Source organism: Caretta caretta, chromosome 24 (genome assembly GCF_965140235.1).
Source record: "Caretta caretta isolate rCarCar2 chromosome 24, rCarCar1.hap1, whole genome shotgun sequence".
NCBI lineage: Eukaryota > Metazoa > Chordata > Testudines > Cheloniidae > Caretta > Caretta caretta.
Window position 1 is genome coordinate 12,225,215 of NC_134229.1, and position 27,066 is coordinate 12,252,280.

Consider the following 27,066-nt stretch of genomic DNA (forward strand, 5'->3'; position numbering starts at 1 on the left):
CCCTCATTATTACCTAACTAGGCTCTGTGCCACCTCCCTGCTCCCCCTTCTTAGCAGACTCACGATGCAGCCTAGTGCTGCAGGACACTCTGCCGCCCGCTGCTGCCCGTGGCCATGCTGCAAAGGGACCGTGAATTTTACTTTGTTTTCTGTCTGTCTCAGAGCTGGGTGGTGCTTTACCCCTTTGCCCACCCCAGGCCCTTGGGGCCAGCTCCCTCTCTGCAGGCTCAGCACCAGGGAAAGATCTTCACTAAGGTGCCATCCGCCTGCAGTGGCCGATTAGGCCCCAGGGACAGCAGTGCCCAGCCTGAGGCCCTGGGCTAGGGCAGCCTCAGATTTTTACTGAGCAAGGGCAGGTTCTCCCCTTCTGTTGCGGGCCAAGCTGCAAGGTTCAGACCTTACGCTGCTTCACCAGAGCTGGGCTCCCAATATGCCCTGGTGCCCTGCAGCCAGCACCTACCTTGCAGCTCCTTGTTGCCTTTCTTCCAGTGGAGCTGGGCAGCTGGCTTGCTGCCAGAGGATCGGCACGTCAGCTGGGCCATCTCCATCTCTCGGATGGGCAGCTCATAGCCAAAGATTTGAGGGTTCTGGGGGATTCCTGGGGGAGAGGGCAAGGAACAGAGAACGTCTTGTCCCTCCGCACCCCTGAACTCCCCTCCTGATTCCTCCCGAGCACGGGCAGGACAAGGGCGGGCGCAGAGAACAGGACAGGCGCAAACAGACAGGAAGACACACAGATACAGAGACACATGCATACACAGACACAAGCACAAATGGGAAGGGGTAGACACGCTAGCACATGCAGACACACGGACACACTCAGACACACATACACATGGGCACATGCAGACACAGGGATACGCCCAGACACGGAGCCCTGGCTGGAGGCTTTGCCACTGGCTGCAGAGTGGGAGTGGCTGGCTGCGCTCAGGTTGGGGCTGTGAGGAGAATCCAGGCCCTGCAGCTTGGAGGGGAACCCAGGAGAGTCCCCAGGGGCTGTGGCCAGGCCTCTGAGGGCTGGGGCACCCACCCCTCAGCAACAGCAGGGGCCCAGCACCAGGAGCTGGCAGGTTGGGGGAGGGGATCGTGCAGGCTGCTGCCAGGCCAGGGTCACACTCACTGGGCCCTGTGCACAAGCAGGCTCCATTGCCCAGGGTGCTGAGCGGGTTCCCCAGGGGAAGGGAGTCGCAAGCCCTCACCCAGCACGGTGACGAGGGCCTTGGCCGTCCGCACAGGCATGGTGAAGATGGAGCAGGTGTACTCGCCCTCATCCGCCAGCACCACGTTGCTGATGCTGATGGCCAGCTCGTTGGGTGTGGACTTCACCAGCTGGATCCTGTTATCCCGGAGCGCTGGGGCCAGAGCAAGAGGGATTAGCTATGCTGGCCAGGACTGAGAGCCAGCAGGAGCTGCCAGGTCACGCTTCAACCCAGCAGCACATCCTCCTGCACTGAGCACTGGTTCTCCTCCCTCCATGGTGCAGTGCTTCCCCTCTCCCCGTCCCCATGGGGCACTGCTTCCCTTCGCCCTGTTCCCACAGGGCACTGCTTTCCCTCCCCCTGTGAGGCATTTCTTCCCCTTCGCCCTGTGAGGCATTGCTTCCACTCCCACTGTGGGGCACTGTTTCCCTTCATCCCATCCCCGTGGGGCACTGCTTCCCCTCATCCACGCAGGGTACTGCTGTACCTCGTCCCCTCCTCCCCCCGCCAGGGTCACTGTTTCCCCTCTGCCCCTGTCCTGTTCCCTGGAGTACTGCTTCCCCTTTCCACTGCCCCGGGATGCTGCTCCCCAACTCCCTTGGGGCACCATTCCCTCTCACCCCACTCCTCATGCAGGGGGAAAGGCTGAGGAGTGCTCTCTGGAGCCTGTTCCCCTCACAGCCAGTCTAACCTGAGGCCCAGGGAGAGGCGAGCAGGGCCCTTCCAGGCCCAGCTGGGGCTGCTGGCAATACCTCGTTTCTCCCCAAAGTAGAGCGTCTGCTGGGCTGGGTTGGACCACTGCAGTGAGGAGTCGTCGGGATCCTCCACCCTGCACTTCAGCACCACGGTGCCACCTGCCACCACCGTCTCATCAGATGTCGTGGGCTGGCTCTCTGGGGGCAAACAGGCAGATATCAGCTTGGGCTGACCCCTGTGCTCCTGGGCCCACCCTGTGCTGGGCACCATCCGTCTCCCAGCAGCCAAGGCTCCTCCCTGTGTGCACTGGGATGAAGGTGAAAGACCGTCTTTGGCCAGATGGGAGTGTAACCCCTGCCGCTGGCTGACCCCTGCTGCATGTCCGTGCCTGGGCCTTGAGAGGCACATTCCAGCCGCCCCACTCCCTGGGGTCATGGCCCCGAGTTCTCGTCCCGCCTCTGCTCCTTTGCCAGGCCAGAGCCGAAAGCCCCTGGCCAGTAGCCCCAGCACACAGCCCTGGCTGTAGGTGGCTCCACTCCCACTGGCTGTACAAAGAGGCCTTTCTCCTGTTGTGCCCAACTCACCCTCCCCATCCCTAGAGATAGCAGCTGCTGGGTGCTCTGCCAGGGCCCACGCCCACAGCAGGACAGCACACAGACCATGTGGGCTGGGTGCAGAGTCAGCACTAGGCTGGTCATTCACCCTGGGCCTGAGGTCCCCTCCATCCTGGACTCTCTGGCATCACCCACATGGAGCAGATCCTGATTCCAGGCAGCACCTGGCACTGCCCTTTCCATAGGGACAGGTGTGGCCTTCTGCCTATGCTGCACCCTGACTATGGTCTGCGCCTGAGCCCCCTGCACCCACCATGTATGTGAGAACCGGCGAGGGCAGTTGGGACTGCAACCCACGAGCCCACCAGGGACAGCCTGGTGCAGTGTGAATCCCCTGTCCATCAGGGACAGCCTGGTGCAGTGAAAATACCTTGCCCATTGGGGACAGCCTGGTGCAGTGTGAATCCCCTGCCCACCGGAGACAGCCTGGAGCAGTGTGAATCCCCTGCTCACTGGGGACATGCTGGAGCAGTGCAAATCCCCCACGCACCAGGGACAGTCTGGTGCAATGGGAATCCCCCACCCATCAGGGACAGCCTGATGCACTGCGAATCCCCTGCTCATCAGGGACAGCCTGGCGCAGTGTGAATCCCCCGTGCATCAGGAACAGACTGGTGCAGTGGGAATCCCCCACCCACTGGGGACAGCCTGGAGCAGTGCGAATCCCCTGCCCATCAGGAACAGGCTGGTGCAGTGCGAATCCCCTGCCCATTGGGCAGAGGCTGGACCAGCAGGACTTGTTCCCCACTCCAAGAGGGACAGGTGGATGCAATGAACAGAACAATGATAAATAATAATCAGTTTGAGAGGTGGACATGGCTCAGGGGGAAGAAGGGGAGGGGCGGCTCACAGAGTGGGGGAGGGCTGGCTCAGCCCATGAGGGTTGGGGAGGCTGAGTCCTTGGGGAGTTCTGGCTACGCTGGAGCATCAGGGTGGATGGCCCCTTCTGTGGGGTGAGGAAGGGCATATCAACCCAAAGCAAAGGGAAAGGAAGGGAATGCGGGATCCCAGAGGCTCCCCCTCCCATGTTCTCTCTCCCCTTCAGTCCCAGGTGGGAGGCACGACACAGGTGTTGGGCTGAATATCTAGGGAGGAATTTCCTGCTCCAGGCCTCTGGATCCCCTGCCCTCTCAGGGTGCCTGGGTCTCCTGGCTCCCCTGCCCGCCCTGGCCCAGAGCCCAGCTGGCTCCAGCATGCCCAGTGATTCTGGAGGCTGCTGCAGGGAGCGGAGCCAGCAGCCAGCTCAGCAACAGGCTGGGGCAGACTCCAGGCTAGCGATAGTGCTGACCGTGCAGTGGGTCCCCAAGCAGCACGTGCAGCAGGAGAGGCCGGACCAGTCCCTCAGATGTAATCCATGCTGGGCAGGGGGCCGGGCATGCCCCCTGCCACTGTCACAAAGTGCTCTGCTGCCCTGAGTGCGGGCTGCGAGACTCACAGGGAGTACTAGCTGTCCCCTCCTTTCACATGGGGCTGTTGGGGGGGGGTCTATGTCAGGAGTAGGCAAACTTTTTGGTCTGAGGGCCACATCTGAGTATGGAAATTATATGGCGGGCCATGAATGCCCACATAATTGGGAGTTGGGATGCAGGAGGGGGTGAGGACTCTGGCTGGATGTGCAGGCTCTGGGGTGGGGCCAGGGATGAGGGGTTTGGGATGCAGGAGGAGTCTGAGGGCTTGGGGTTTAGCAGAGGGGTTCAGAGTATTGCAGGGGGCTCCAGGCTGAGGCAGGGGGTTGGGGTGTGGGAGGGGGTATGGGCTCTGGGCTGGGGGTGTGGGTTCCAGGGTGGGCCCAGAAACGAGGGGTTCAGGGTGTGAGAGAGGGATGCAGGCTGGGACAGGGGGTTGGGGTGCAGGGGGGTGAGTGCTCTGGCCAATGGGAGCTACAGAACTGGCACTTGGGGCAGGATCAGTGTGTACAGCCCCCTGGCTGCCTGTGGTGGGGCGGTGCCCCACCCCCAGGCCAGATTGGGCTACAGCAGACCAGAGCGGCTGCGCAGACAGTCAGCCAATCAGAGAGAGCCTGCGGGGAGCCAATCAGGGCTGAGCAAGAGGCAGCCAATCATGGCCAGGCTAGGCCCTATATAAAGGCTGCCCAGGCAAGCAGCAGGTAGTTTCTCCTAGGCCTTCAGAGGGTGAAGGTCTGTCTCCTGTGTGAGGAGACTAGCACCAGGGACAGTGCAGTACTGGGCAGGCCAGGGGAGCAGAAGGGAACTCCAGCCTGGTACCTGCCAGGCTGCAGGCCCTGAGGAAAGGGCCTAGCTGGTGCAAAGGGGCTGAAGGGGAAATGGCCCAAAAGGAGAGATGGAGGGCAGGCAGAAAGGCTGCCACCAAAGGGTCCCTGAGTTGGGACCCAGAGTAGAAGGTGAGCCTGGGTCCACTCCTTGCCCTTACACCTGGCTGTTAGAAGTGGCCATAGCAGACTGCACCCAACCCCTGACAAAAGGGCTTAGACTCTGGGGGTGTGGTTGGCCACTGTGGTTGGGGCAAAGCGGAAAGACTGCTGTTAACTGCCCTCTGGAAGGGGGTGAGCGTGGATGAGGGGGCACTGCTGGAGGGCAATGTTCTGAAGAGGCTGCTGCGAGAAGGGAGCAATGTGGGTCCAGATGCCAACAGAGGGCAAGAGATGGATGGGACACTACCAGCGGAGGGTGCTCCACATGGACTGAGCTAATTCCCACAGTGACCAACAGGAGGTGCTGTGGTGGTGAGTCCCAACCCTGTCACACTGCCCCTATGTGTAGGAGTCAGAGGGGGGACATGCTGCTGCTTCCAGGAGCCATGGTATGCGTGGAGTGAGGCAAGCCCCTGATTCTGCTCCTCAACTGGAGCTTGAGGGCTGGATTAAAAGGTCTAATGGGCTGGATGCAGTCCGGGGGCTGTAGTTTGCCCACCCCTAGTTTATGTGGAAACATTTAACATATGTGAGTGTAAGGGGGGGTGTATGCATGTGTGGACATGTAATGTGTGTATGTCTGTACGTATGTAAGTATGTGTTTATGCATGTATCGGTGTTTTGCAGTTTGTGGTGTGTCTGACAGCAGAACCCACAGAAACTGAGAATAGACAGATACAGGGCAGAGGCATAAAGCAAGAAAGCCAAGCAGTAGCCAGTGAACACAGTGGGTATCTCTACACTGCAACGAAAACCTGCAGCTGGCCTGTGCCAGCTGACTGGGGCTCACGGTGCTTGGGCTAAGGGGCTGTTTAACTGCGGTGTAGATTTCCAGGCTCTGGCTGGAGCCCGGGCGCTAAGACCCTGCAAGGTGGGAGGGGCCCAAAGCTCAGGCTGCAGCCCAAGCCAGCTCCCCCAGGCCACAGTTAAACAGGCCCTGAGCCCCACAAGCCCTAGTCAGCTGGCAGGGGCCAGCCGAGGGTGTCTAACTGTGGTGTAAACATACCCAGTGTGACCCTGGAAGAAGCTGGAGGGAGAACTTTGGGGTCTGTTGGCTAAAGAGGCTTTAAGCTCCTCCCTGCTTCTCAATTCTTTCTGTGTTCAGACTACAGGATTTTTTACATTCTTTGAAATAAACAAAATGGCATCACAGAAATGGCTATTACCAATTTCTACTCCCACCATCCCCACAGCCCCAAACTCTGACTAGCTGCTGAGGTCAAAAAGGGGCAAGAGCTGGTGTCAGTGCATAGGTGTGTATCAGTGACTGCAGGGGAAGCAGCAAATCAGGGCCCAGGAGGGCCCTATAAAAAGGGAGCTGAGGAGTCAGAGACCGGCAGTTCCTTGCTAGAGATAGAGGAGTTCAGATGATGCTCCTGACTGACCAAGGGCATTGCAACACAATGGACAGCTCAGTGCTAGTAGGGACTGGGGGAGTGAGGAAGAGCTATTGGCTGGCTGCTGGGACAGAGTTTAGTAGAGCCCTGAGCCAAGGGTAAGGTATTGGTGAAGGCTGAGGCCACAGGGAAGTGGCCCAGGGAGCTGAAGGCAGCTTTGCTAAAAGGACATGCAAGCGTGTGGCTGCTATTCTTAGGGTCCCTGGGCTGAGACCCAGAGTAGTGGGCAGGCCTGGATCCCACCCCCAATAGACCACTGGAGAAGGGCCTACAACTGGACAGCAGTAAATCCACAGAAGAGGACTGAGCTGTCAGGAAGGCCAGCTGGAGTGCAGGGGCCAAAACAGACTAAAAGGGTGAAACCACTGCCTCCAGGGAGGAAGCCCTGAGAGTACGGCCCGATACGAGGGCCAGGACTGATTTAAAGACTGCAGACACAGCCAACCAGAAGAGGGTGCTTGCAAGAGGTGGGTGCCATGCTGTTACGGACATCTCCAAGCATATCCTCCATCATCATCATGACAACAAATCCCAAAGGGATAAGAGATCCTCAGGAGAGAGAGGCTACAAAAACAGAAAACTCCATTAATAGTCAGGGATTTCAACTCTCCCCATATTGATTGGGTCCATGTCACCTCAGGATGGGATGCAAAGATAAAATTTCTAGATGCTATTAATGACTGCTTCTTGGAGCAGCTAGTCCTGGAACCTACAAGGGGTGAGGCAATTCTTGATTTAGTCCTAAGTGGAACACAAGATGTGGTCCAAGGGGTGAATATAGCTGAACCGCTTGGTAAAAACAATGATAATGCAATTAAACTTACCAACATTGGGGGTGCAGAGGAAATACCAAAAAAAAACAACCCCATCACAGTAGCATTTAACTTCAAAAAAGAGGAAATATGCAATCACGAAGAAGCTAGTTAAGCAAAAATTAAAAGGAACAGTCACAAGACAAGAAGCTGGATATGAGTCAACAGTGTGCCCTTGTTGCTAAGAAGGCTAACGACATTTTGAACTGTATCAGTAGGAGCACTGCCAGCAGATCGAGGGATGTGAGCATTCCCCTCTATTCGACATTGGTGAGGCCTCATCTGGAGTACTGTGTCCAGTTTTGGGCCCCACACTACAAGAAGGATGTGGATAAATTGGAAAGAGTCCAGCAGAGGACAACAAAAATGATTAGGGGGCTAGAACACATGACTTATGCAGAGAGACTGAGAGAACTGGGATTGTTTAGTCTGCAGAAGAGAAGAATGAGGAGGGATTTTAAGAGCTGCTTTCAACTGCCTGAAACTGGGTTCCAAAGAGGATAGATGTCACAGAGTGTGGGGGAGTCCGGGGCCTCTTCCTCAGATTCACTGTGACTCTCAGCCAGCCCGTAAAATGGAAGGTTTATTGGACAATAGAAACACAGTCTAAAACAGAGCTTGTGGGTACCACCAGGACTCCTCAGTCAAGTCCTTCTGGGGGGCAGGGAGCTTAGACCCGAGCCCTGGGGTTCCCTGCATTCCAGCACCAAACTGAAACCAAATCTCCTCTAGCAGGCTCTCTCCTGCAGCCTTTGTCCAGTTTCCCAGGCAGAGGTGTTATCTCCCCCTCCTGGCTCAGGTTACAAGCTCTCAGGTCTTCCATCCCCAGTGAAACTCCCCTGCCACATTCCCAGGTCAACACTCCCCACTCCCTGCTGCGTCACATCTCTCCCCCCTTCGAGACTGAACTGAGCGGGGTCACTCTGACCAGTGACCTGGGGAAGTTCAGGGCCCCCTCTCCGGGACAACGCATCTGCTATCATGTTGGCGCTTCCCTTCACATGGACCACATCCATGTCATAATCCTGCTGGAGCAGGCTCCACCTCAGGAGTTTGGTGTTGGCTCCTTTCATCTGGTGCAGCCAGGTCAGGGGAGAGTGGTCAGTGTACACGGTGAAGTGTCGCCCGAAGAGATATGGCTCTAGTTTCTTGAGGGCCCACACCATGGCCAGGCATTCCTTCTCGATGGCTGCGTAGTGTTGCTCCCAGGGTAGCAACTTCTTGCTCAGGTACACGATGGGGTGTCTCCCCCCCTTTTCATCCTCCTGCATTAACACTGCCCCCAGTCCCATGTCTGAGGCGTCGGTGAACACCATAAAGGGCTTGTCAAAGTCTGGGTTTGCCAGAACTGGGCTACTGACCAGAGCCTCCTTCAGCGCCCGGAAAGCCTCCTGGCACTGCTCGGTCCAGACCACCTTGTCTGTCTGTCTTCCCCTTCTTGCATAGCTCAGTGATGGGGGTGGCTATGGTGCTAAAGTGGGGCACAAATCTTCGGTAGTATCCTGCCAACCCAGTAAAGGCTTGGACCTGCATTTTGGTGTGGGGAGCAGGCCAGTCTCTGATCACCTCCACCTTAGCTGGTTCTGGCTTTAGGCAGCCGCTCCCCACCCGATGGCCCAGGTAAGATACTTCAAAAGCGGAGAAGTGCAAGGTGGGGGTGGCTGGTCAGCCCAGCCTCCTGGAGTTGGTCCAGCACTTGTCTAACCTGGGACACATGGTCCTCCCAGGTCTGGCTAAACACACAGATGTCATCAATATACGCCACGGCAAAACTCTCCATCCCCCTCAGTAGCTGATCCACCAGGCGCTGGAAGGTGGCCGGCGCTCCCTTGAGGCCGAAAGGCAGGGTCAGGAACTCATAGAGCCCCAGAGGGGTGATAAAGGCCGATTTCAGCCGGGCATCTACATCCAACGGCACTTGCCAGTAGCCCTTTGTAAGGTCCATGGTGGTAAGGTATCAAGCTCCTCCCAGTTTGTCTAGGAGCTCATCAGGCCTGGGCACGGGGTAGGCATCAGATACAGTGATGGCATTGAGCTTCTGATAGTCCACACAGAACCGGATCGACCCGTCATTTTTGGTGACCAGCACCACTGGCGAGGCCCAAGGGCTGGCAGGTGCCTGGATCACCCCCAAAGCCAGCATGTCCCTGACCTCTCTTTCCAGGTCCTGAGCAGTTTTCCCTGTGACTTGGAAGGGGGAGCATCTTATTGGCGGGTGCGATCCTATCTGCACCCGGCGCACAGTCAGATTAGTGCATCCAGGCTGGTCAGAAAACAGCTGTCGGTACGGATGCAGCACCCCCCTGACCTCAGCTTGCTGGGCAGGGGTTAGCTGATCCGAGAGAGGAATTGTTTCTAGGGGTGAACCAGCCCTGGTCCCAGGGAATAGATCTACTAAAGGGTCATCTCCCTGCTCCTCCCAGTGTCCGCACACTGCCAACACCACATTCCCCCTGGCATAATATGGCTTCATCATATTCACATGGCACACCTGGCAGTGGTGTGCCTGATTAGACAGCTCCACCACATAGTTTACCTCATTTAGCTGCTTGACAACCTTGAAAGGGCCCTCCCAGGCGGCCTGTAGTTTGTTCTTTCTCACGGGGATAAGAACCATCACTTGATCCCCGGGGGCGTAAGCACGGGCCTGCGCCATACGGTCATACCAGACCTTCTGCTTCTTCTGGGCTCTGGCCAGATTCTCCCTGGCCAGGCCCATGAGTTCAGCAAGTCTCTCTCGGAAGATCAGGACATACTCCACCACTGACTCTCCATTGGGAGTGGCCCTCCCTTCCCATTTGTGTCTCATCAGGTCCAGGGGGGCCCCTTACCCTCCTTCCATATAACCGTTCAAAAGGCGAAAATCCGGTAGACTCCTGGGGTACCTCCCTGTACGCGAACAGCAGGTGAGGTAAGTACTTGTCCCAATCCTGTGGGTGCTGGTGCATAAAGGTTTTCAGCATCATCTTTAGCGTCCCATTGAACCTCTCCACCAGCCCATTGGACTGGGGGTGATAAGCTGAGGCCCAGTTATGCCAGACCCCACATTTCTCCCACAAGTACCGGAGCAGGGCTGACATGAAGTTGGATCCTTGGTCTGTCAAGACTTCCTTGGGGAACCCCACTCGGCTGAAAATGGTCAGGAGCGCATCTGCCACAGTGTCTGCTTCCATTGAAGCAAAGGGCACTGCCTCGGGGTAGCGGGTGGCAAAATCTACCATCACCAGAACGTATTTTTTTCCCTGACCGGGTCGTCTTGCTGAGAGGTCCTACTATGTCCATGGCCACCTTCTGAAAAGGTTCCTCTATGATGGGCAAAGGTTTCAAAGCCACTTTCCCCTTGTCCCGGGCCTTCCCCACCCTCTGACAGGGGTCACAGGATCGGCAATACTGCCGGACAGTGGTAAAGACCCCAGGCCAGTAAAAGCTCTGTAGCAACCTCTGCCGGGTGCGCCGGATTCCCTGGTGTCCTGAGCGGGGGATGTCATGGGCCAGGTACAGTAGCTTGTGGCGATACTTCTGGGGGACCACGAGCTGCCTCCTGATCCCACAGGACTCCACTTCCCCTGGGGGAGCCCACTCTTGGTACAGGAACCCCTTCTCCCACAGGAACTTCTCCTGGCAACCTTCTCCTCATGGTCCATACCACACTGAGGTTAGCCAGATCCCTGAGCTTCTGCAAGGAGGGATCTTTCTGCAACTCGGCCTGGAACTCAGTGGCTGGGGAAGGGATGGGGACTGGTTCCCTCTCACTGGCCGGATCTGAGGCCACAGCCTCTCTGAGCCATGCCCCTTGGCGCTCCCTCCCCACCAGGGTAGGGTCCTGTGCCTCCGGTGTGATACCCTCCCCAAGGTCGGGGTGCAGTGCCCCTCGCCGGCTCTGGCTACAGGTCACAACCAGGGCGGTCTGGGGGTTGCTTGGCCAGTCCTCTAGGTCCCCCCTCCCATCAAAACCTCAGTGGGCAAATGGTGGAGCACCCCCATGTCCTGGGGCCCTCCTTGGCCCCCCATTTCAGGTGCACCCTTGCCACGGGCACCTTGAATGGGGTCCTGCCCACCCCCGTCAGGGTCAGGTAGGTGTTGGGCACCACCCGATCTGGGACCACCACCTCGGGCCGGGCCAGCATCACCTCCGCACCCGTATCCCAGTATCCATTGACCTTCCGCCCATCCACCTCCAGGGGAACAAGGCACTCTCTCCGGAGGGACAGCCCCACGCCTACCCTGTAAACCGAGAACCCTGAGTCCAGAGTATCCAGCCCTCTGGAGGAGCTGGCCTGGGTTACTCTTCCCTCCTGAGCAGGTGGTAAGCTGGCAGCCCCCCTTGCCTGGGCTGTCTGCCCCTCGTCCAGCTGGGTCCCTACCCAGTTAACCCTGGGTAGGTTGGGTCTGCTCAGTCTGTCCCTGAGCCTGGGGCACTGGGTCCGTATGTGGCCTCTCTGGCCACAGTGATAGCAGCTCATGTCATGTTGGTCCCCTCGAGCAGGTCGGATGGTCCTGATGCCAGGCGTTCCCCTTGGGTGGGGGTTCTCCATATTTCCTCACTGGGAGGTCCCATGGTGACTCTCTCTCTGCATCGGGGGGGGGCCTGTTTTTTTGGGACTCCTCCATGCTACCCCTGACCGACTGTTCACAAACTCGTCGGCCAGCTGCCCTGCATGCTGTGGGTTCTCTAGCTTTTTGTCCACCAACCATAGCCTCAGGTCGAAAGGGCACTGTTCATACAGTTGCTCCAGTACAATTAGGTCAAGCAGGTCCTCTTTAGCTTGGGCCCTAACAGTCCACTTGCAGGCATATCCCTGCATTCAGTTGACCAGTTGCAGGTATGTGACCTCAGGCGTTTTACGCTGACTCCAGAACCTTTTCCGGTACATCTCGGGGGTCAGCCCAAACGCACGGAGCAGGGCCTTTTTGAACAGTTTGTAGTCCCCTGCCTCTGCCCCGTCATTCGACTGTACATCTCCATGGCTTTGGGGCCCAGTAAGGGGGTGAGAAACTGGAGCCTGTCTGCAGGTTCAACCCTATGCATCTCACAGGCATTCTGACAAAGGCTGTCAAGAAGCTATCTATGTCCTCCCCCTCCTTACGCTGGGCCAGGAAGCACTTACCAAAACTCCTTGCAGTCTTGAGTCGCCCCTCACTCACCGCAGCTGGGGCCCCACTGCTCCTCAGCCTGGCCAGCTCCAGCTCATGCTGTCTCTGCTTCTCCTTCTCTTCCTGCTCATGCTGACTTTGCTTCTCCTCATGCTGACACTGCTCTTCATGATCCTCCAGCTCCCTCATTTTCATCTCCCTCTCCCATTCCAGCCGCCTCTGCTTCAGGGATGGGGAGCTCCGCTGGGAGGATTCCCCGCTGGCTGCTGGGGTCAGAGTGCCCTCGGTATTTGCTGGGCTTCCCCTAACCCCTCCCTCAGGCATAGGTAGGAAGGGTCTCGGGATGTCCTCGGCAGCAGTTTGACCCCTCCCAGCCTGGTCAGGCCCCAGGGCCCATGCTGCGTCCATCGGCGCCTTCCCTCAGGGACAGGGATCGGGTCATCCAAGCGATCCTTCTCCTCCAACTGGGCAATCAGCTGTTCCTTGGTGGACCTCCCAATGCGCAGCCCCCTCTGCCTGCATAGCTCCACCAGGTCACTCTTAAGGCTTTTAGCATACATCTCCCTGCTGGCCACTCGCAGGCCTGTGCAGCTTTCCATGGTTTCCAGGAAGAACCCCTAGGGTGCCAGTCCTTCTTGAGGTCACCACCTCTTTGCCAGGATTGAGCTGCAGACTCCTCCACCCCTGGGACCGCTCGCTGCAATCCCCCGGGGGACCTTGTTACTGCAAAAATCCTTCTCTCTGGTCACACACTCCCAGGGGTAACCGCCCCCTGAAACCATCTCTCTCTGAATCTTCAGCATGCCTGGTCCTCCATCAATCCCCCTTTGTTTTACTGTTCCCCAGTCACTTACTGCAGGAAGCGCCGTTCACCTCTGCCACCAGTTGTCACGGAGTGTGGGGGAGTCTGGGGCCTGCACCCCTCTTCCTGGGATTCGCTGTGACTCTCAGCCAGCCAGTAAAATGGAAGATTTATTAGACAATAGAAACACAGTCTAAAACAGAGCTTGTGGGTACCACCAGGACCCCTCAGTCAAGGCCTTTGGGGGGGCAGGGAGCTTTGACCCCAGCCCTGGGGTTCCCTGCATTCCACCACCCAGCCCCAAACTGAAACCAACCCCCCCTCCCCCCAGCAGGCTCTCTCCTGCAGCCTTTGTCCAGTTTCCCAGGCAGAGGTGTTACCTCCCCCTCCTGGCTCAGGTTACAGGCTCTCAGATCTCCCATCCCCAGTGAAACTCCCCTGCCACATTCCCAAGTCAACACTCCCCGCTCCCTGCTGCGTCACAATGGATCTAGACTGTTCTCAGTGGTAGCAGATGACAGAATGAGGAGTAATGGTCTCAAGTTGCAGTGGGGGAGGTTTAGGTTGGATATTAGGAAAAACTTTTTTACTAGGGGGTTGGTGAAGCACTGGAATGAGTTACCTAGGGAGGTGGTGGAATCTCCTTCCTTTGAGGTTTTTAAGGTCAGGCTTAACAAAGCCCTGGCTGGGATGATTTAGTTGGGGATTGGCCCTGCTTTGAGCAGGGGGTTGGACTAGATGACCTCCTGAGGTCCCTTCCAACCCTGATAGTCTATGATTCTAAGAGTGAAATGCCTGGGAGCTTCATGGAAACTTGTTAAAAATATCATCGTAGAGGCTCTAACCAAATAAGATTTAAAAATAAAGGGGACACAAAAAATTGCACCGTGGCTAAACGGAGGAGTAAAAGAGGCACTTAGAGGCAAAAAGGCATCATTTAAAAACTGGAAGTCAAATCCTAGAGAGGAAAATAGAAATGAAAATAAACTCTGGCAAGACAAGTGGAAAAGTATAAGTAGGCAGGCCAAGAAAAAATTGAAGCACAACTAGTAAAAGACACAAAAACTAACAGCAAAAAATGTTTTCAGTCCATCAGAAGCAGGAAGCCTGCTAAACAACCATTGGGGCCACTGGATGATCGAGATGCTAAAGGAGCACTCAAGGAAGACCACACTGTTGCACAGAAGCTAAATGAATCCTTGGCATCAGTCTTCAGTGCAGAGGATGTGGGGGAGATCACCACCCCCAAGTCATTCTTTTTAGGTGTCAATAAAGAAAGTTTGGGAACAAATTGATACATTAAACAGTAATCAGTCACCAGGCCCAGATTATATCACCCAAGAGTTCTGAAGGAACTCAAATATGACATTGCAGAATTACTAACTGTGGTATGTAACCTATAATTTAAATCTGCTTCTGTACCAGATGACTGGAGGATAGCTAATGTGGCACCAATTTTTAAAAAAGGCTCCAGGTGTGATCCTGGCAATTACCAGCCGCTAAGCCTAACTTCAGTACCATACAAAATCATTGAAACTATAGTAAAGAACAGAATTATCTGACACATAGATGAATATGATGTGTTGGGGAAGAGTCAATGTGGCTTTTTTCAGAGTGGCAGCCGTGTCAGGCTGTATCCGTTTTGTAATAGGAAATCATGTTTCACCAATCTATTAGAATTCTTTGAGGGGATCAACAAGCATGTGGCTAAAGGTGATCCAGTTGATATATTCAGTGTTTTTCAACCTTTTTGATACCAAGAACTGACTTGCTGCCTTCCTAAACTGCGTCAGGGAGATCTCAGGAACCAGCACTGGGCCACGGACTGGTCGTTGAGAAATACTGATATAGTGTACTTGGACTTCCAGAAAGCATCTGAGAAGGTCCCACAATGAAGTAAGCCATCAAGGGATAAGAGGGAAGGTCCTTTCATGGATCCGTAACTGATTAAAAGACGGGGGGAAAAGGGTAGGAATAAATGGTCAGTTTTCACGGGGGGGAGAGGGGAAGGTAATAGTGATGTCCCACAATGATCAGTATTGCAGTCTGTGCTATTCACAAATTATATGGAAAAGGGGTAAACAGTGAGGTGGCAAAATTTGCAGATGGTACAAAATTACTGAAGCTAGTTAAGTCCAAAGCTGACTGTGAGGAGTTACAAAGGGATCTCACAAAACTGGGTGACTGGGCAACAAAATGGCAGATGAAATTCAGTGTTGATAAGTGTAAAGTAATGCCCATTGGCAAAAATAATCCCAACTATACATACAAAATATGGGATCTAAATTAGCTGTTGCCACTCAAGAAAGAGATCTGGGAGTCCTTGTGGATAGTTCTCTGAAACCAGCCACTCCATGTACAGTGTCAGCCAAAAAAACTAATAGAATGTTAGGAACCATTAGGAAAGGGATAGATGATAAGGCACTGTCCTAAGGTTGGGGGTTCCAAGGCCACCACTCCCAAGAGAAGGAGGCGGGTGGTGGTGGTCGGGGACTCTCTCCTCAGGGGGACTGAGTCATCTATCTGCCACCCTGACCAGGAAAACAGAGAAGTCTGCTGCTTGCCAGGAGCTAAGATTCGCGATGTGACGGAGAGTCTGCCGAGACTCATCAAGCCCTCGGATCGCTACCCCTTCCTGCTTTTCCACATGGGCACCAATGATACTGCCAAGAATGACCTTGAGCGGATCACTGCAGACTACATGGCTCTGGGAAGGAGGATAAAGGAGTATGAGGCGCAAGTGGTGTTCTCGTCCATCCTCCCCGTGGAAGGAAAAGGCCGGGGTAGGGATCGTCGAATCGTGGAAGTCAATGAATGGCTACACAGGTGGTGTCAGAGAGAAGGCTTTGGATTCTTCGACCATGGGATGGTGTTCCAAGAAGGAGGAATGCTAGGCAGAGACGGGCTCCACTTAACGAAGAGAGGGAAAAGCATCTTCACGAGCAGGCTGGCTAATCTAGTGAGCAGGGCTTTAAACTAGGTTCACCGGGGGAAGGAGACCAAAGCCCTGAGGTAAGTGGGGAAGTGGGATACCGGGAGGAAGCACGAGCAGGTGCGTGTGAGAGGGGAGGGCTCCTGCCTCATACTGAGAACAAGGGGCGATCAGCGGGTTATCTCAAGTGCCTATATACAAATGCACAAAGCCTGGGAAACAAGCAGGGAGAACGGAGGTCCTGGCAAAGTCAGGGAATTATGATGTAATTGGAATAACGGAGACTTGGTGGGATAACTCGCATGACTGGAGTACTGTCATGGATGGGTGTAAACTGTTCAGGAAGGACAGGGAGGCCAGAAAAGGTGGGGGAGTTGCACTGTATGTAAGGGAGCAGTATGTTGCAGTTGCAAGTTGCAGTGGGGGAGGTTTAGATTGGATATTAGGAAAAACTTTTTCACTAAGAGGGTGGTGAAACACTGGAATGCGTTACCTAGGGAGGTGGTAGAATCTCCTTCCTTAGAGGTTTTTAAGGTCAGGCTTGACAAAGCCCTGGCTGGGATGATTTAACTGGGAATTGGTCCTGCTTTTAGCAGGGGGTTGGACTAGATGACCTTCTGGGGTCCCTTCCAACCCTGATATTCTATGATTCTATGACTGCTCAGAGCTCAAGTATGAAACTGCAGAAAAACCTGAGAGTCTCTGGATTAAGTTTAGAAGCGTGAGCAACAAGGGTGATGTCGTGGTGGGAGTCCGCTATAGACCACCGGACCAGGGGGATGAGGTGGACGAGGCTTTCTTCCAGCAAGTCGCAGAAGCTACTAGATCGCACGCCCTGGTTCTCATGGGCGACTTCAATCATCCTGATATCTGCTGGGAGAGCAATACAGCGGTGCACAGACAATCCAGGAAGTTTTTGGAAAACGTAGGGGACAATTTCCTGGTGCAAGTGCTAGAGGAACCAACTAGGGGCGGAGCTCTTCTTGACCTGCTGCTCACAAACCGGGAAGAATTAGTAGGGAAAGCAAAAGTGGATGGGAACCTGGGAGGCAGTGACCATGAGATGGTAGAGTTCAGGATCCTGACAAAAGGAAGAAAGGAAAGCAGCAGAATACGGAAAAAGCTAATGTACTCAATGCTTTTTTTGCCTCTGTCTTCACGAACAACGTCAGCTCCCAGACTACTGCACTGGGCAGCACAGCATGGGGAGGAGGTGGCCAGCCCTCTGTGAAGGAAGAAGTGGTTCGGGACTACTTAGAAAAACTGGACATGCACAAGTCCATGGGGCCGGACAAGTTGCATCCGAGAGTGCTAAAGGAATTGGCAGATGTGATTGCAGAGCCATTGGCCATTATCTTTGAAAACTCATGGCGATCGGGGGAAGTCCCGGAAGATTGGAAAAAGGCTAATGTAATGCCCATCTTTAAAAAAGGGAAGAAGGATGATCCTGGGAACTACAGGCCAGACAGCCTCAACTCAGTCCCCGGAAAAATCATGGAGCAGGTCCTCAAGGAATCAATTCTGAAGCACTTAGAGGAGAGGAAAGTGATCAGGAACAGTCAGCATGGATTCACCAAGGGCAAGTCATGCCTGACTAATCTAATTGCCTTCTATGACCAGATAACTGGCTCTGTGGATGAAGGGAAAGCAGTGGACATGTTATTCCTCGACTTTAGCAAAGCTTTTGACACGGTTTCCCACAGTATTCTTGCCAGCAAGTTAAAGAAGTATGGGCTGGATGGATGCACTACAAGGTGGGTAGAAAGTTGGCTAGATTGTCGGGCTCAACGGGTAGTGATCAATGGCTCCATGTCTAGTTGGCAGCCGGTATCTCGCGGAGTGCCCCAAGGGTCGGTCCTGGGGCCGGTTTTGTTCAATATCTTCATTAATGGTCTGGAGGATGGTGTGGATTGCACCCTCAGCAAGTTTGCGGATGATACTAAACTGAGAGGAGTGGTAGATATGCTGGAGGGTAGGGAGGGTAGGGATAGGATACAGAGGGACCTAGACAAATTGGAGGATTGGGCCAAAAGAAATCTGAGGCGGTTCAACAAGGACAAGTGCAGAGTCCTGCACTTAGGATGGAAGAATCCCATGCACCGCTACAGACTAGGGACCAAATGGCTAGGCAGCAGTTCTGCAGAGAAGGATCTAGGGGTGACAGTGAGCGAGAAGCTGGATATGAGTCAACAGCATGCTCTTGTTGTCAAGAAGGCCAATGGCATTTTGGGATGTATAAGTAGGGGCATTGCCAGCAGATCGAGGGACGTGATCGTTCCTCTCTATTCGACATTGGTGAGGCCTCATCTGGAGTACTGTGTCCAGTTTTGGGCCCCACACTACAAGAAGGATGTGGAGAAATTGGAGAGAGTCCAGCGAAGGGCAACAAAAATGATTAGGGGACTGGAACACATGACTTATGAGGAGAGGCTGAGGGAACTGGGATTGTTTAGTCTACGGAACAGAAGAATGAGGGGGGATTTGATAGCTGCTTTTAACTTCCTGAAAGGTGGATCCAAAGAGGATGGATTTAGACTATTCTCAGTGATAGCAGATGACAGGACAAGGAGTAATGGTCTCAAGTTGCAGTGGGGGAGGTTTAGGTTGGATATTAGGAAAAACTTTTTCACTAGGAGGGTGGTAAAACACTGGAATGCATTACCTAGGGAGGTGGTGGAATCCCCTTCCTTAGAAGTTTTTAAGGTCAGGCTTGACAAAGCCCTGGCTGGGATGATTTAGTTGGGACTGGTTCTGCTCTGGGCAGGGGGTTGGACTAGATGGCCTCCAGAGGTCCCTTCCAACTCTGTTATTCTGTGATTCTATGATAAGGCAGTAAAAATCATAATGTCACTATATAAATCCATGGTAGGCCTACACCTGGAATACTGCGTGCAGTTCTGGTCGCCCCATCTCAAAAAAGGTAGTAGAAATGGAAAAAGTACAGAGAAGGGCAACAAATATGATTCGGGGGTTGGAACAGCTTCCATATGAGGAGAGATTAAAAAGACTGGGATTGTTCATCTTAGAAAATTGATGACTAAAGGGGGATATGACAGAGGTCTATAAAATCATGACTGGTGTGGAGGAAATGCATAAGGAAGTGGTGTTTACCCCTTCACATAACACAAGAACTGGAGATCACCCAATGAAAATTAATAAGCAGCAGAAAACAAACAAAAGGAAGTATTTCTTCACACAACATGCAGTCAACCTTTGGAACTTGTTACCTGGGGTTAACAGTGAAGGCCAAAAGCATAACTGGTCTATCTATGGCTATTGGCCAAGATGGTCAGGGATGTTACCCCTTGTTCCAGGTATCCCTAAACCTCGCATTGCCAGAAACTGGGACTGGATGACAGGGGATGGAACACTTAATAATTAGCCTGTTCTGTTCATTCCCTCTAAAGCATCTGGCACCAGCCACTGTCAGATGACAGGATGATACTGGCCTAGATGGACCATTGGCCTGACCCAGTATGGTCATTCTTACGTTCTTATGACATGGTCTCCTTGCAAATCAAGCACCACCCAGAGTGATCTCTGGTGATGTACTTTAGGTGGTGTGGTTGTATAGTCTGTTTATGTCCATCACTGGCCATCTTGTCTTGTTACCAAAGCTTTTGATGCTCTGTGATCACGGGCCACACAGCGGCATTCCTTGGTACGCACACTTTGTAATTCGTTGGTCTTCCATTCTAATAATATAACCTCACAATAGCATAGGCCACTCCAATTTTGCCTATGTGTCATGGGCGCTAACCAAACTCAAGTGTCAAATCCACTCAAATAGAGGAGGCAGCTTTGCCCTTAGTCCGTGGGCGTAAAAGGTTTCATGACTTTATTTAAGAGAGGCCAGTGTTAGCTGAAACTGACCATAAACTACTCATTGCCATTTCCAAAAGGGGCCTGGTCGCTCCAAGAATACAGAGGTGAATTTGTAAGTTACAAATGTATCATTTGCAAATTGGATAAAAACCTAGGAGAGACTGGGTGGCTGCAGACACACTCTCTAGAGCAGTTGACAAAAGAGCAGTGGAGCAAAGTCCAGAAGTAGATTTTCTGTGTCATTTTGATAAACAAAACCAGGACGAAATGTGGCCTGTAATTGCCAGAGCAACTGCTCAGTAATCAAGTAATCAAGGCTACTAGCACCAGGTGGCTGGGATAGCATATTCCAGCCCCTATTAGCAATTCCAGGGGAGTTCTCAATACTTGAAGGGATTTTTCTTAAACGCATCATGATAGTGATTCCTATGGTGTTACAGAAAAAATATACTACAAGGGATACATGAAGGTCATTTAGAGCAGTGGTTCTCAACCTGTCCAGACAAATGTACCCCTTTCAGGAGTCTGATTTGTCTTGCGTGCCCCAAGTTTCACCTCACTTAACAACTACTTGCTTACAAAATCAGACATAAAAATATGAAAGTGTCACAGCCCACCATTACTGAACAATTGCTGACTTTCTCATTTTTACCATAGAATTATAAAATACATTAATTGGAATATGAATCTTGTATTTACATTTCAGTTTGATACTTGAGCCTGTTTTTCACATGAGAGCCTTGTCTGAAGCCCAAACTCAGGCACTGCAGCCGAAGCACGTAACTTAGTTTCGCGGTGCCCCCTGTGGCGGACAACCCCAGACAATTGCCCTGCTTGCCACCACCTAATGCCAGCCCTGCACTTCCAACCCCCACAACACATCCCTTGACCCCTGTCACGGAGTCCCCGGGCGATGCTCTGGAACTGCTCCCTATGAAGCCAGTCAGGACTCTGGGGGAGTCTCCTTTCTGTGAACAGACTGTCTTCAAGACACACAGCTCACACAACTTCCACCTTCCTGAGTCTGACCTCAGAGCATTCAGCAACCTCTGCCCCTCTGTGTGCTTCCCACAGCGAGTCCGCCCAGGCGGAGTCCTGGGGAAACCAAAGGGTCCTGCACCCCAACTTCACAGTCAGACGTGACTCTCAGCCAGCCAGTAAAACAGAAGGTTTATTAGACTACAGGAAAATGGTCTAACACAGAGCTTGTCGGTTCAGAGAACAGGACCCCTCAGCTGGGTCCATTCTGGGGGGCAACGAGCCAGACAACCATGTCTGCACTTCACTCCATGTCCCCAGCCAGCCCCAAACTGAAACTCTCTCCAGCCCCTCCTCCTCTGGGCTTTGTCCCTTTCCCGAGCCAGGAGGTCACCTGATTCCTTTGTTCTCCAACCCTTTAGCTCTCACTTTGCAGGGGGGAAGGGCCAGGCCATCAGTTGCCAGGAAACAGGGTGTTGGCCATTGTCTGTGTCCAGACCCCTGCACACACCTGCCCTCTAGGGCTCTGCAACAATCATACACCCTTATCCCACCACCTAGATACTTAAGAACTGCATAGGGGAAACTGAGGCATCCCCCACAATATTCAGAGGAAATATTAAGAACAGTCCCGCTTCGTCACATCTCTCCCCCCTTTGAGACCGAACTGAGCGGGGTCACTTTAGCCAGTGACCTGGGGAAGTTCGAAGCCACCAACATTCCCATGGATGCCCCAGAATCTCTCCCGTTCCTTGGTGGGAGTTACAACAGGTTCTTCCAGTTTCACGCCCTCCCTTAGGTTGGGGGTGGTCGATAGCACTCGCATGCCGCATGTGGGAAGGTTTATGCGGCCCGCGCCCTTTTGCCACCCCAAAACTCCCCAAACTGGGATCGGGTCTTCTCCCAGCGCTCCAGTCTGGAGGGCTGCAATTCGGGCTCTCTTGGTTAAGAGCCCCCATCTTGACCTGGGCCACGCACTGTTCACTTACAGAACTAGCATGGAGACATTCCTTTCTCAACAACCCACTAGCAACAGGCAAAATACAAGCACCAGAATTGTCTGAACTCTGGGATTTTGCATAGACATTAACTGGATGCGACCTAGTTACCGTGCCATTCTCCCAAGCAGACGCAAACTTAGGACCATTCCCTTCCTGGGCTTTAGTTGAATCCAGAACCAACTCTGAGACAACTGCACTATTCTCAGCCATCACAGGCTGAAAGGCCCCTTCTGTCTGCTCCACAGACAAAGACGAACCGGACACACTTTCTCCTTTACCAGACACACAGCTTGGGATCTCATTCCTCTGGTCCCAGCACACAGGGCTGTTCACAGACAACTGCTTGGAGACCAGGGTAGCTCCCTCCATAGGCAAGTCCATACCCCTGACAGACACAGGCACATTTCCTTCACTGTCACAATTCTCCACCCAGGTAACAGGTAAGGTACAGGGACACTCATCTTCCACTATGCTCGCCTTCCCACACTGCTGACTAGACACAGCCATCAGCACACAAGGCTGCCTAGGCTCATCCAAACTTTCCTTACCAAGCACCTTGCCACTCCCAACAGATACCCTGCCCTGCCTGTGTCTCCCTCCCTCAGCTGGGGTCTCAGCTCCCACTGTGCTCAGCGCTGCCCTTGCTGTCCCGAGCTAGCTGCTTTCCTCACTGCATCAGAGCCAGCGTGAGCCCCCTCTCCGGTGTGCAAGGGGGCGGGGAGCATCTCTCTGTCCCACACAGCCCCAGGGCTCTGGTTACAGGCAGGCAGGTAGCCTAAGCCTAGCAGCTCCTCCCCGCTGCCAGCCAGGTCATCTGCATTTTCACTGACCATTTCCCTCTCCGCCGATTGGTTCCCTGGATTCAAATTCAAACCGTTGGCCGTTACAGGAGCAGGGCCTGGATCCTGTCCCAAAGAGACACAGCCACTGGAGGATGGTGTGGATTGCACCCTCAGCAAGTTTGCAGATGACACTAAACTGGGAGGAGAGGTAGATACGCTGGAGGGTAGGGATAGGATACAGAGGGCCCTAGACAAATTAGAGGATTGGGCTAAAAGAAATCTGAGGAGGTTCAACAAGGACAAGTGCAGAGTCCTGCACTTAGGATGGAAGAATCCCATGCACAGCTACAGACTAGGGACCGAATGGCTCGGCAGCAGTTCTGCAGAAAAGGACCTAGGGGTTACAGTGGACAAGAAGCTGGATATGAGTCAACAGTGTGCCGTTCTTGCCAAGAAGGCCAATGGCATTTTGGAATGTATATGTAGGGGCACTGCCAGCAGATCGAGGGACATGATCGTTCCTCTCTATTCGACATTGGTGAGGCCTCATCTGGAGTACTGTGTCCAGTTTTGGGCCCCACACTACAAGAAGTATGTGGAAAAATTGGAAAGAGTCCAGCGGAGGGCAACAAAAATGATTAGGGGACTGGAACACATGACTTATGAGGAGAGGCTGAGGGAACTGGGATTGTTTAGTCTGCGGAAGAGAAGAATGAGGGGGGATTTGATAGCTGCTTTCAACTACCTGAAAGGGGGTTCCAAAGAGGATGGCTCTAGACTCTTCTCAGTGGTAGCAGATGACAGAACAAGGAGTAATGGTCTCAAGTTGCAGTGGGGGAGGTTTAGGTTGGATATTAGGAAAAACTTTTTCACTAGGAGGGAGGTGACACACTGGAATGCGTTACCTAGGGAGGTGGTGGAATCTCCTTCCTTAGAAGTTTTTAAGGTCAGGCTTGACAAAGCCCTGGCTGGGATGATTTAGTTGGGGATTGGTCCTGCTTTGAGCAGGGGGTTGGACTAGATGACCTTCTGGGGTCCCTTCCAACCCTGATATTCTATGATATCCTGGAGAACCCAAATGACCAGCCAGCCCCACCCCTCCTGGGTCTGCACAGGGATTTGGGCCATAGGCAGGGCGAGGGGCTTTATCCCTGGGACCCTCACCCAGCTCACACAGCCCCTCAGCATCTGAGGCTGCACCACCAGGGGCCTGACAACAGTTCTCTCTGTCCCAGGATCTCACCACCCCAGAAATGTCTCCCCATTGACTATCACCTTCCGCTCCCACTGGAGGTCCGAGGGGCCTAAGCCCAGGAGACTCCACGCGGACATATAGGTTGGGACCAGGAGTGGGAGCCTGTCCACCTCCCCACCCATCTGGCTGATGGAGTCTATGGCCTTGGGACCTAGCAAGGGAGCTAGACACCGGGACTTTTCCGCAGGGTCCCTCTGGTTCAAATTGCCAGCCTGCTGAAAGGCAGTGAGGTGGGCATCCACATCCCCCCCCATCCTTAATCAGGGGCAGCAATTTAGTACGCCGGTTCCCTGCAGAACTGGCACCCCGGGGTCTATCCCCACTCACCCCTGGGAGGTCCCCTATGCCTCTCTGCTCCACCATCGCCAGTTCATGGTGCTGCTGCTTCCGCAGCTCTTTCTCAGACTCTCGCTGTCTCTCACAGTCCTCTTGCTCTCTCGGACTCAGCTCCAATCCCGTCCGTCTCCGATCCTCGGATGGGGCACCTGATTGTGAAGACCCCCATCTGGTCGGGGACAGAAGTCTTGGGGATACCTGGCTACTACTCCAGCTGCTCCCAGATCCTGCTATAGCCCCACTGGGGTCAGGAATCTGTTCCTTAGAGCGGTCATCCTCCTCCAGCTGCATGATTAACTATGCTTTGGTGAACTTTCCAATGCTCAACCCTCTCTTCTTGCACAGGGTTACAATGTCCTTCTTAAGGAGATGGTGATAGGCCATCACTCCGCTCTTCCCAAGTTGTTGTGGACTCACAGGCCTGTGTGCTCTCAGCTCCCCATGGTTTCTAGGGAGAACTAGTGTGCCAGCCATTCTCAAGGGTATCACCTCTTTGCCAGTGTCGAGCTGCAGACTCCTCCACCCCTGGGACCGCTCGTTGCAATCCCCCGGGGGACCCTGTTACTGCAAAAGTCCTTCTCTCTGGTCACACACTCCTAGGGGTTAACCGCCCCCTGAAACTGTCTCTTTCTGAATCTTCAGCACGCCTGGTCCCCATCAATCCCCCTTCGTTTTAGTGCTCCCCAGTCACTTACTGCAGGAAGCGCCATCCACGGGGTGCAGTAGATCCCACCGCTGCCGCCAGTTGTCACGGAGTCCCTGGACGATGCTCTGGAACTGCTCCCTACGAAGCCAATCAGGACTCTGGGGAAGTCTCCTTTCTGTGAGCAGACTGTCTGCAGGACACACAGCTCACACAGCTTCCACCTTCCTGGGTCTGACCTCAGAGCATTCAGCATCCTCTGCCCCTCCCTGCACTTCCCACAGTGAGTCCGCCCAGGCAGGCTCCTGGGGAAGCCAGAGGGTCCTAAACCCCAACTCTGCAGTCAGACGTGACTCTCCGCCAGCCAGTAAAACAGAAGGTTTATTAGATGACAGGAACATGGTCTAACACAGAGCTTGTAGGTACAGAGAACAGGACCCCTCAGCTGGGTCCATTTTGGGGGGCAGTGAGCCAGACAACCACGTCTGCCCTTCACTCCATGTCCCAGCCAGTCCCAAACCGACTCCCCCTCCAGCCCCTCCTCCTCTGGGCTTTGTCCCTTTCCCGGGCCAGGAGGTCACCTGATTCCTTTGTTCTCCAACCCTTTAGCTCTCACCTTGATGGCCAGGCCATCAGTTGCCAGGAAACAGGGTGCTGGCCATTGTCTGCGTCCAGACCCCTGCACACACCTGCCCTCTAGGGCTCTGCAACGATCATCACCCTTATCCCACCACCTAGATACTTAAGAACTGCATAGGGGAAACTGAGGCACCCCCACAATATTCAGAGGAAACATTAAGAACAGTCCCGCTTCGTCACAACCCCCCTCCCCGGGGGGGGGGGTGTGTGTGACAATCACCAGGTTGAGATCCACTATCTAGATGAGTTTATAGGTTTCAGAGGAACAGCCGTGTTAGTCTGTATTCGCAAAAAGAAAAGGAGTACTTGTGGCACCTTAGAGACTAACCAATTTATTTGAGCATGAGCTTTCGTGAGCTACAGCTCACTTCATCAGATGTATACCGTGGAAACTGCAGCAGACTTTATATACACACAGAGAATATGAAACAATACCTCCTCCCACCCCACTGTCCTGCTGGTAATAGCTTATCTAAAGTGATCAACAGGTGGGTCATTTCCAGCACAAATCCAGGTTTTCTCACCCTCCACCCCCCCACACAAATTCACTCTCCTGCTGGTGCTAGCCCATCCAAAGCGACAACTCTTTACATAATCAAGTCGGGCTATTTCCTGCATAGATCCAGGTTTTCTCACATCCCCCCCACCCCCATACACACACAAACTCACTCTCCTGCTGGTAATAGCTCATCTAAACTGACCACTCTCCAAGTTTAAATCCAAGTTAAACCAGAACATCTGGGGGGGGGGGTAGGAAAAAACAAGAGGAAACAGGCTACCTTGCATAATGACTTAGCCACTCCCAGTCTCTATTTAAGCCTAAATTAATAGTATCCAATTTGCAAATGAATTCCAATTCAGCAGTTTCTCGCTGGAGTCTGGATTTGAAGTTTTTTTGTTTTAAGATAGCGACCTTCATGTCTGTGATTGCGTGACCAGAGAGATTGAAGTGTTCTCCGACTGGTTTATGAATGTTATAATTCTTGACATCTGATTTGTGTCCATTTATTCTTTTACGTAGAGACTGTCCAGTTTGACCAATGTACATGGCAGAGGGGCATTGCTGGCACATGATGGCATATATCACATTGGTGGATGTGCAGGTGAACGAGCCTCTGATAGTGTGGCTGATGTTATTAGGCCCTGTGATGGTGTCCCCTGAATAGATATGTGGGCACAATTGGCAACGGGCTTTGTTGCAAGGATAAGTTCCTGGGTTAGTGGTTCTGTTGTGTGGTATGTGGTTGTTGGTGAGTATTTGCTTCAGGTTGCGGGGCTGTCTGTAGGCAAGGACTGGCCTGTCTCCCAAGACTTGTGAGAGTGTTGGGTCATCCTTTAGGATAGGTTGTAGATCCTTAATAATGCGTTGGAGGGGTTTTAGTTGGGGGCTGAAGGTAACCGCTAGTGGCGTTCTGTTATATTATAACATTCATAAACCAGTCGGAGAACACTTCAATCTCTCTGGTCACGCAATCACAGACATGAAGGTCGCTATCTTAAAACAAAAAAACTTCAAATCCAGACTCCAGCGAGAAACTGCTGAATTGGAATTCATTTGCAAATTGGATACTATTAATTTAGGCTTAAATAGAGACTGGGAGTGGCTAAGTCATTATGCAAGGTAGCCTGTTTCCTCTTGTTTTTTCCTACCCCCCCCCCCCCCAGATGT

At 53.5% G+C, this 27,066-nt stretch overlaps 1 protein-coding gene across 2 annotated transcripts in view; it reads right to left on the bottom strand.

Moving 5' to 3' along the window:
* The window catches only part of CADM3 (cell adhesion molecule 3), a 143,813-nt gene that overhangs the window by 42,696 nt on the left and 74,051 nt on the right, over nucleotides 1–27,066 (bottom strand). For both annotated transcript variants that reach the window (XM_048828907.2, XM_048828908.2), the window contains exons 3-5: nucleotides 1,952–2,092; nucleotides 1,200–1,352; nucleotides 461–598 (exon numbers count right to left, since the gene is read on the bottom strand). In XM_048828907.2, coding sequence (XP_048684864.1) covers nucleotides 461–598; nucleotides 1,200–1,352; nucleotides 1,952–2,092 — 432 coding nt within the window. The remainder of the gene's footprint in view (nucleotides 1–460; nucleotides 599–1,199; nucleotides 1,353–1,951; nucleotides 2,093–27,066) is intronic.